This window comes from Orbicella faveolata, unplaced genomic scaffold, assembly GCF_042242905.1.
Source record: "Orbicella faveolata isolate gen_17 unplaced genomic scaffold, um_ofav_v1 contig_12, whole genome shotgun sequence".
Lineage (NCBI taxonomy): Eukaryota > Metazoa > Cnidaria > Anthozoa > Scleractinia > Merulinidae > Orbicella > Orbicella faveolata.
The window spans coordinates 29,319,200-29,330,000 of NW_028301539.1; the positions used below are offsets into that span (position 1 = coordinate 29,319,200).

Consider the following 10,801-nt stretch of genomic DNA (forward strand, 5'->3'; position numbering starts at 1 on the left):
CACTTATTACCAAAATAGACTGAAATAAAACAAGTTTAGGACATTCTTTTCCACAGTATCTGTAAATGTTTGTTGGTTCAGTTCAGATAATCAGTCGCCTAGATAGCCAAAGAAAGTTTCAGATGTTTGCATTATTTAATTTTCCGGCCGCCATATTGGTGGAGCACAGAGCTCCACCAACATGGCGACTCCATACTGGGCTCTAGCCTGCGAACAGGCTCCCGGTGAGCCCGAACGAAGCCCCGATCGCTTTGCTCTCCGAATTCTTCTGTTTCGTCCTCGCCGAAATTTTTTTCCGTCCTCGCCGGTAGCCTGTTCGCAGGCTAACTGGGCTTTGTAAATTTGCGCAAAACATTTCGACGAATATCCGAAGTTTGGGAAAACGCGAAGACCCAAAACTTGGAGAAATGTCTTCTTTACCTGTCTCCTATAACATTACAATTTCTTGACTTTATCCACTGAATAGTTTTCGATTTATTTTTTCGTTTCGTAACAGTGGAAACCATCTATTCGTGGACTTCGGTCGGATTCGTACCCAGGTTCCAGATGGTTTACAAGAAAATCATCCGTCATGCGCAGAAGGTCACTCAAAATCGAAAGTAAAATGGCGGACGGAAATGTGAGTCTTTCGAATTTGCTCCAAAAAACGCAAGAATTGATAACGCTGGGAACATCACAAGCAATCGTTCTTCAGAAAAAGTATCGAAGATTTGTTCTACACAATCCAGAGACCATTTCGAAGATCGAGTCTGTTTTGCGTGCGCTGTCGTACATTCTTTCCGGACGGTTTGGAGCTTCAGAAGCATTGTCGGAGCTCGTGTTTTCAGCCTCACAGCTTCTTACTCTGTTAAACGATGGGATATTTCGTGAAGGGAAAAGCAAGGTTACCTGTGATGTGACTTGTGTTAAACGACACCGCATCTTGTTATGGTTGACTGTGGTTGAATATTTAGAAGTGTTTATTGAGTTGGGTGCAAGCCGCTTGTGGGGAGAAGCAGGCAAATGGATCATTGTCGTCATTTTGCAGATCGCAAAGGCAGCTTTGAGATTCGTCCTGCTCTTCAAATATAAATCGGGCGTTCAGAGGACGCCTCTCATTCCTCCCCTTGACCGATCTAACCTCTTGAAGCGAGAGGAAGCAGTTGACGAAGATGCAACAAATGCCGGAAGTGGGGAAGAGCTAGAAGAAGCACAGCCCGAAGAAGAAGACGAACAAACCGACGCTGTTCCCGCGGGGTCAGTTTGGAGAGGTGCTCGATCAGGAAGACTTGTAAGGTCCCTAAGTGCTACATCGAGTGGCTCCTCGCGTTCTTGGAAGCTCCCAAAGGAAACTTCTGAATCAAAAAGAGTATTTCAACCAACAGATCTGTCCAACAGAAGACTGTTCGCAGAAAGTCTGTACATCTGCAGACCTCTGATCCACATCACAAGTATGTTTGTGTTTGGACAAGCTTCATGGAAACCTTGGTTGCTTTCTTGCGGAGTTGATGTGACATCATTAGCAGCTATGGGTGACTCAAGCGACTTCAGTGAAGAGGAAAGATCAGAGTTGTCAAGAAGAACACTTCTTCTTCTGTTTTATCTTTTGAGGTCTCCATTTTATGATACCTACTCAAAAACAAGGATTCTTGGTTTCCTGAAGTTCATGAGTGACACTGTTCCAGGATTATCTTTTGCACTCAATCCATTGTTAGACTACCTTCCAACATGGCAGAAGATTTATTTCTACAACTGGAGTTCCTAGAATTCTTAAGAGGTTTGACTTGGAGATGGAGCAAAGGCAAGTTTGCATGTACATTTTCCAACTATTATGTATGACTGGGCCCAAATTTGTTGAGAAAATGACTTTGTGGTTAAACATTGGCCTGATTTATAATAATCTGTTAAAGTAATGTTTATGTTTTTAGTACTACTAAGGCAAAGAAAGGTCAGCCAATTGATTGGAATGACAAATTGTATCATGTTAATCTACATGTACCATAAACCATTGTGATGTAGATCACAGCATTTTAACTGTATACTGCTACCCTCACTAGACAATGAGGTTAAGTGTTTACCTGTCACAGTGGAAGTCTGTTAATCTGGTCACCAATGGGCCACAAAAATTTGGCCATATTAACAGGGTGGCTATATTAAGGGTTTCTTGAAATATGAAAATGACTGACTGAGCTTTTGCTCTGACTGGAATAAAGTGGCCATAACAATGAGGTGGTCGTATTGATGAGGTGGCCGTAAGACGGGGTTCCACCGTATCCACCAAGAACTGGTTGGTTTTCAACAGCTCTGATTGGTGCATTTAGATCCTCTCTGTTTCAGTGAGTCGTTTCCTCAACAAGGGAACCACAATTAGCTTCTTAATTCGTGGAAAAACATGCTAATGATTAAATGGAAGAACAGAGAAACTGAAGCAGTAATATTTTTATGCTCTATGTTAGTTATAAGAATTAGAAACAGATTAGTATATTTTAATCAAGAATTGCTTGGCTGATACATGTATATGATTACAGATGAATTTTCTTAAGAATAAGTATGTTGCTGACTTCTTAGTTCAAGTGACTGCCTGGCTTGGGATTCAGTGAAGAAATAATTTAATTCTTGAATCATGGATAAGACAGAAGTTGTGTTTAGTTTTCGAAATAGATGCAGTGGCCTGACCAGGTACATGTACATGTGCTAGCTGGGTCACTGTTCAAGATTATGTGTTCTTCAGCATACAACTTCACACTTGCAATGCTACTCTCCATGCAGAAGCAGAAATGGGTACCAGCAAACTTTTACGGCAAACTAACAAAATGCTGAGGTTTCTCATCCAGGGGGAGTATCATCTCTCCCAGGCACTTTATGCTATGGATTACCTTCACTTTTCCAAGCAGTACTCTGAAATAATACGATCCAGATGAGCCTTGCTTTGATGGAATATGCCCTGAGAATGTCTACATGTACATGTATTGGAAATTAATCAAGTGAGCTGTAATTCTGATAAATACGGGAATACCTTCTGAAAGATTCTTTCAGAGCCCAGTGGCAAGAGAAAGTGGTGTTTACTGACTGTCCAGGAGTACTCTGCCTGGATGGGGTACTGGTCTACTCTAAGGAATTTCCCAACTTGGGTTCATTAGCTACTCTTAAATCAAGGACAGAAAGGACCTTTAAATTGATACAGTAAATTATTGAGCTTTATTGTTTAATACAACTCAGAAGCTGCCATGTAAATTAACAACATTCATAGGAAGTTATAAATAGAGCACTTGTTTATGCAGCTAATTATAATGTGATTGCTTTTAAAACTTAGTCATTATGGTGGCTTTTGTGTTAAATATCTGTTGTATTGAATAGTCAACTGCTACATATAAACACACACCTTTAATTAGTGGACTCTCAGTTATGCTCCTGGCCACAGGAATTAAAGGAGTCTGAGCTGAGCTTTTAGTAGTCTTTGGCGTGTCCGCTTATTGCAGGTTTTGTGCAACAAAATGGCATAATATTGGTGTCTGTGTCCGCTTAACAGAGGTGTCCACTGAATGCAGGTTTATTTTACAGTAAATGGGAGAAGGACATTTAGGGACTCAAGCTGGTGTCCACTTAATAGAGGTTGTCCATTTAATACGGGGTCCGCTAATTACTATAGGTTTCACTGTAGTTTTAAATATGGCACAGCCAAGTTGGCTGTTAATCTAGTTTTTGATAGGTACAGTGTACCATAATGTTTTATAGCAACTGCAAATTTGAAATGAAAATTCTAAAAGTAGGCAGTCTACTAATCACTAGTACTATTGTGATTTCCCTTGGAATTGTGTGTCAGGGATGGGGGAAAGGGGATTAATTTAGAGTAACAGACTATAGGTAGTAAATATATACAATAAGTAAAGCTCATAAAAGGCATCAGCAATTGTTATAATAGTTACAAATAATATTTATTAAACTTAATTACATTTTATTTACTCTGTCCTGAATCAGTTACATGTGTATGATGAGGGTCTTGTTAACATCCTTAATATAGTAGTGCTTTGATTCTCACAGCTTCATTTTTTCCTCTCTATAACCAAAACTTGACATCCACTGTACATTATTGCATTTGTTATCCAAAGTTTTGGAAGTGAGTAATGTTAGAAATATTTGTATGTGGAGAGGTCAAAAGCTTCTCCGATGTCCAGTGCCATGTTTAACGTTGAACAACAGCCATCATTAACTGAGGAGCTCGATAAAATCATGTTGCCAGAAATGCGCTTTCTTCTTTGTTGCATCATGCCATTGGCATCCATTCCCATTTCTTTCAAAGATTAGTTCCCTGTTGTTTGAAAATTTGATTGACACGGATCTAGGATTTATGAATTAAATTAAATAAATTTAAAGTGCTTTCCATTGCTAATGTTTTAGTTAATATAAAAACTGGAGGATACGTAATATAAACCGCAAACCTCTGAAAAGTTATAAAAACTGAAATCCCAATTCTGGGATTAGCTTCATCTTGATGGCCCTTAAATCTTTACCCTTCCCCAGAATGAGCCCAACACGAATAAAGGCTCTCTCCTCTCTAAAAGAGGGTTGAAACCTTCGCTTTAGAAAGCCGCCGTGCGAGGTGAGTGCAGGCGCAAAGTCGAATGGGTCTGTCCTCCACGTAACCCTGCGCCTGCACTCAAGTTGTTCAGCGGATTCTTGCCACCCGGGAATACCCCTTGAGCCTCAGCAGAGGAAGGAGTTATAGTGGGACAAGTAGAGAGCTCCTGGGGGAGGGTGTCAAGAGGATGCCCTCAAGGCTCTGCATTTGGCCCATTATTATGGAACATTTTCCAGAGTGATTTAACTTGTCACATTAGTACACACCTTAGCATGTATGCAGATGATCACCAGTTCTATGATATGAGCAGTAAATACCTCTTGCTAACCGAGTTCAAGGTCCGTACTGTAAGTTACGGACCGAGTTTTTTCCCTTTCGATTTATGTCCCAAGTGCGAAGCGCGCGGGTCATAAATCGAAGGGGAAAAAACGAGGATCCGTAACTTACAGTACGGACCGAGATGACAAGGTTAGTAAGAGATTTATTATATCTCTACTGTGATCTTGACGGGTTCGGAAACGATTTCTATTCAGACGGACTCGGAAAGGCTTCAAATTTCTGACGCACCTCGAAAGCAAAACGAGTCAGTTTGACCTGTCAGTTAAGTCGTTAGCACGCTTTATTACATAATTTAGAGTATAAGAAAGTTTTAAACTTTCACTCGCTATAAAAGTTTAGAACACTTATTGATAAATAACGAAACAGTTTGGCAACAAAACCAACTTTAAATTTTAGCGGGCCGTACAGAAGAGTACGGCCTGCTAAATTGACCAATCACAGCCCGCGTACTAACTGAGAGATATGATAATATAGAAGATGTTCAAGCTAATCTGACAGTAAGTGCTAAGTGGCTTCCAACCTTAACACTTGGTAGAAAACGCAACTTAACTCTATAGAATTTTCATTGATGCAGAAGAAGTTCAATCCACTGATTGCCTGAAACTGCTTAGGGTATCCATAGACAAAGATTATTAACACTATTTACAGGAAAGGAAGCCAACGTGTAGTAGTTCTAAGACGTCTTCTAATGAGACTGAGGAACTTAATACCCACTAGCACTAAGCTGAACCTGTTCAAAGCTGCCATTCTACCTTATTTAACTTACTGTCACCTTGTCTGGCATTTCTGTCGTGCTAATGACAGAAGAAAATTGGAAAGAACAAAGGAAAGGCACTCTATTGCTATTTACCGTGACAAAATGTCCAGCTATCACAGATTACTAGATATAGCAGATCTATGCACTCTACAAAACAGAAGGCTGCAGGACTTAGCTATTCTCATGACATGTACAAGGTTAAGAACAAAATATGCCCCAAGTATATCGCTGGCCTATTTCGAGTATCCGAGAAGGAATACGCCTCGGGAAATAATGAATATTTTACCCCTAGATTTAGTACATAATAACATATGGGAAGCACACTATCAGATATACTGCGACTAAGTTATGGATCTTATACCAAGGAGTATTAGAAGTTCACCGACATTGTCAGCTTTTAAGAAAAGCATTCGCAAACTTGACTAGGATAGTTTGACTTGTAGTTGTGTTAGTAATTGCACTTTATCCGCTTCATCTTCTTAATGGCTTTTATGTAATTTTACTGATCTTAGTTATGCATTTTTATCTTATTTATATTTTTATGTTGTAAAGATCTTTGATCAGCTTTTTAAACATAATATTAGATCTTGTTATTTTAATCTTTTATGTCAGTTTAAGTTTCCCCATTTAGTGGTTTTAAAACTGCTATTTTAGCCTGACACTCTTATAAAGAGAATTTTAAAAAGGAGGTGAACCTCAGACCCAAAAATCCTGCCATTAACAGATCTTATTAAGCCCTCGCGCACATAAACCCATTGGCTTATATTTAGTTTTAGCTCTTAAAAATATTATGAATTAAAGTTCTTTTGACTATTAAGACCTCCACTGATCTCTACTGTTGGGTTGTTTGCTACTAGATGTCTTATTTTGACGGGATAATTGCCGGAAGAACATTTGGCCAGTTATGACGTCGCATTCTTCTGCACAAGGAGTATCGCAATAGCTTCCGCGTGTCTCTTGTTTATCGTTCCTTTGCTCAAAAGTCGGTCTCTGTCCAAACAAACAGAGGTTGTTCAGTTGTTGGAACGCTCCATGTGCGACAAGGAAACAGTCGTGGGTTATACAGGTATGTGCGGCACCAAACTGGCCCAAAGGGTATGGTTTTTCAGCCGTTTTGGTCATAAATAGGGTATCGATTTTGGCCATTTTGGTCTTAAATAGGGTAAAGTTTTAGCACTCTGGTCTTGAATTGGGTATGTTTGTTAGAAGACGCTACTTTTTCATCATTATCAATAGGACCGTTAACAAAAGCCCTTCATAACTTATGCTTAGGGCAACTGTGCCAGCCGCAGTGGTCATAAATAAGGTATCAAATTTTTGGCCAGGTCATAAATAGGGAAGCAAAAATCGCAGATTTTGGTCATAAATAGGGTAAGGGTTTTGAAAAGTGGGCCGCACACCCCAACCCAACTTTTCTGGGAGTACCTCCGGGGTTTTTAGGGAAACTGGACATAAGATCAAGCAACTCGCGGTTTTCATTGCGTTGAATTGGTACGGTTTTTTTTTTCCAATTAAAAGTTTGACTTCTTGTAAGTGCTACACGATAAAGCAGTTAAAACGCTTGCTATTTGTATAAGTAGCGACCATGAGCTCCTGTAGCGACATATTACTGTATAGAGAGTTAAGATTTTAAGAAAAACTATTAGTTAAGGATTTTTCCCGTATAACATTATAATAAATTATTTCTAACTCGCGGGTGAAATAAAAGTTTTTGTTGTCGTTGTCGTGTCGTCATACTGCTATGGGCATTTTTAAAAAAATTTGGTCATTAGTTAACCGGCTTTCACTGAGCTACATACCATAGTGCTCCAATCTAGTGCCTTAGTGACTGTAAGAGGCCTCCTAAATTAAACACCACTCAGTCAAGAGATTTTTTATAAAATCGTAATGAGTTGATTAGGGCTCTCTTACCAATAAACACCTTGTAATGAGCGCTGCAACTTTAATGTCGTAAGTTTTAATTATCGCTCCTCGTCCAATAGGCGCCTCCTACAAATAGACTGATTAGACAAGTGAATTATGTATATTCGGCTTTCTCAACGGAACATTAAACATATTGATTTGGAATTAACGAGACTGATTCTGATTATGAGAATCCCTATTGTTACGGTATGACGGTCTTTAGAGGTTAATCGAGTCATTTGGGTAACGGCCCCCATTCTAATAAACGTCCCCTAATTCTAATAACATTACTAATGCTGGGAGCAATCTCTCTTTAGCTCAAAAACCGCGGATTTTGGAGCTAAAGAAAGACTGCTCGCAGGCTACCAGTGTAGCAAATTTAGTTTAGTTATGAACGGAACACGATTTGTTTTGTTATTTTACGCATTATTTTTGTTATTTTGTCCATTCAAGCAGATTTACCCGAATTCACAGCTTGAAGCTGAACACTTTGGAGATCGATTTCAATGATAAAAATAATAAGCTCCCTGCATGTGCCGGCGAAATAAGCTCTGTGTCTGCAATGAACGGCTTCCCTTGGGATGCTAAAACTTCATTAATAAGGGCTTCACTTGATGTTTGCGATAACTTAAATGTTGGTCACTACTAATTTCTCGGTTTCTTATAGTAAACTAAGGCACAAAACTTCGTTTAGCCCTAAGGGGTGTATATGTACTCCCGTAAATGGCGTATATGGGGAGGTGCTATCGGATAGTATAGTTTTTGGCCTCTCTGTCCTAAACAGGCTATATAATTTTACTCCGTTCTGAGCCCGGTCTAAACAGGATATTGTTACGCAATTGTCTTCGCCGACTAAATCCAATGGTTTATACTGTGTAATAGTAGTCCGAAAATGTTGTCGATTTATCATTGACGAAAACCCTGCGGGAAAAAGAAAAGAAAAATAAATAGCATGACAAGTAATTAAAACATCCGGCGCTAATTGAAAAGTGAATTTGCATGCCAACTATCAATTGAACACGCTAAAAACCTTTCTTGGCTTGGATTGTTTGAGGGAATTTGGTATTGAAACTGTGTGTATGTATACTTAAATATGTATACTAAAACTACCCAATATTACTTTGAAAAAGCTTTGAAATATCAGCAAAATCTTGCATTTTTTTCCCTTATTTTTCCTCGTCTTGTCTTGAATTAATTCTTAATTGTTTACTTTACATTCCTAGAAACAAATACGAAAGCTCGAATCAATTATTGAGCACAACCCATTAAGCAGAAAAGTAGTATCTCTACCCAGATTCGGTGCAATTATGTTTTACGAACGAAAGGTTCACAAAACAATAGCCTTCAAGACTTTAATACGCAACTAACACGTCAGAAGATGTAGGTCGTTAGTGCTGTCATCTAATGATTTATGAGCTGCCAAAGCGTGCCAGTCAAATAAATTCCTTGTGTTTTAATAGCAATGTAAAAGTTACCACCATTGTATATATATCTATATACCCACTCTTTAAAGTGAGGTTGTGATCACCGGCAGGTGCTTTTTATATCAAATAACACCGTGCTGACTCTGAAAATGACTTGGGTCTGTATTTAGATATTGTTCGCTGATTTGCTTAAACTTATTAGTTGAACCGAAGCGGAAGATCGTTTCAGCTTAGAACACAAACGTGACGTATTGACAATATCGGGCTGATATGATTGGACGAAAGGACCACAGCTGCAAGTCCTTTATTTGCTTTAAAAAGTGAAATGTGTTATAGTTGGTTATATCTCCTTACATGCCTTTTTGGTCCTAAAACTCTCACTGAAATGTGAATTGAGATAAAGTTGTCCGCCTTGGTGGCAAATTCAGTAATCAAGGCGAGGATTTAATAGCCGGCACACCTCGGTCTCTCTAAAAGGTCTGACTTTGTTGTAGTTTTTTCTTCGTTTGTAATTTTAAGGATCATTTAATTTTGTACCATGGCTGGATCATGGACATGTATATTTGTATGCGGATCGAAAAAATCTAAAGATGGCCCTGAAGACTTCCATTTCAGATAATGGGCATAGATGAGTGAACTTAAAAGAATCAAGGAAAGGAAAAAGCTTCAAGCGATAGTGGACGTCACTCGCACGAAACGGACAATAGCACAAGAACTTTCAAGTATTTTCAAGCAGTTTTAAGAAAAGCACTAGAGCACTGCTTATTTTATTTTATTTTATTTTATTTTACTTTTTTTTTTTTTTTTCAATTGTGGTTGGAAAAAAAAAAAGTCAATAACAGGAATGGCAAATTTAACCGTATCTCAAGACCTACCAACAAATGAATCAGCTGAGCAAACACAAGAGAATTCAGCCAACTTCATCGTCGGAATTGTGCTGCTTGTAAGCGCGTTCGTCGGCTGCAGTTTGGCCGTGCTAGCCCTTGGAAGAGACTTCTTTATCGGCAAAAATCCTCCGGTGGTTTTTGTGGGCGCTTTAGTATGGGTCGATTTTATTGGATTGCTGTCAACGGTAGTCCTTGTTTTCCAAGGCTTTGTAAAAGGAGGAGAATGGATAGCGAAGTCACCACAATGTAGCTTACAGGTTTGTAAATATGATAAAAGAGCGCATTTTGTTTTTGCTTTGTTTCGTTGTTTTTTATTCTTTTTTCAAAGTTTTCTTTTTTTCTACTGGTTCTTCCTTTTTTCCTTTTGTGTTTCAGCGGTGCTCCCCGTGCTGTTGGTAAAAGATGCAAAATTCTTAGTATTTGTTTTTTTCTCGGTACTGATCTACAATAAACAAAATATAATAATTTCAAGGGGCTATTCAAAGGGATTCGTAATTACACTTGCTTTGTTTTAGATCCGTACTCGTTATACTTTTTATACTTCAATCAGCGGGCATTTTTCACCATATTCAAAACAATTCAGTCGCCTCTAGGTCAATTTGCAGGAGCGTTCAAGCATAGTTAGTAGAGGAGAGGTTCAAGTTACAGATGTTAGCTGACCTCGATTCACAGCGCGGAAAAAATGACAAGACCCGGAGAGACGTTACTGAGGGTACCTCCTTTATACGAATTCTAGAGTTAATTCGAAGGCTGATACAATGGAAACCCGCCTTACGGCCACCCTGCTGATACGATCACCTCCTTATTATATCTGGCCACTTTATTCTGGCTCGAACAAAAGCTCTGTCAGTCATTTTCTTATTCAAAGAACCCCTTTAATACGGCCATTCCGTTAAGACGGCCGTGTTTTTCTGGCCCGTTGGTGACTGTATTT

At 39.0% G+C, this 10,801-nt stretch overlaps 2 protein-coding genes across 2 annotated transcripts in view; both read left to right on the forward strand.

Moving 5' to 3' along the window:
* Positions 1-556: 556 nt before the first annotated feature.
* On the forward strand, positions 557-3,937 carry LOC110043519 (peroxisomal membrane protein PEX16-like). Its single transcript, XM_020748978.2, has one exon. It carries the CDS (start codon positions 572-574, stop codon positions 1,742-1,744), a length of 1,173 nt encoding a protein of 390 aa, XP_020604637.1. The 5' UTR covers positions 557-571; the 3' UTR covers positions 1,745-3,937.
* A 5,326-nt stretch (positions 3,938-9,263) lies between these two features.
* Positions 9,264-10,801, forward strand: part of LOC110043445 (prostaglandin E2 receptor EP2 subtype-like) — a 3,350-nt gene continuing 1,812 nt past the window's right edge. The window contains exon 1 of the mRNA XM_020748895.2: positions 9,264-10,124. Coding sequence (XP_020604554.1) covers positions 9,825-10,124 — 300 coding nt within the window. The 5' untranslated portion in view covers positions 9,264-9,824. The remainder of the gene's footprint in view (positions 10,125-10,801) is intronic.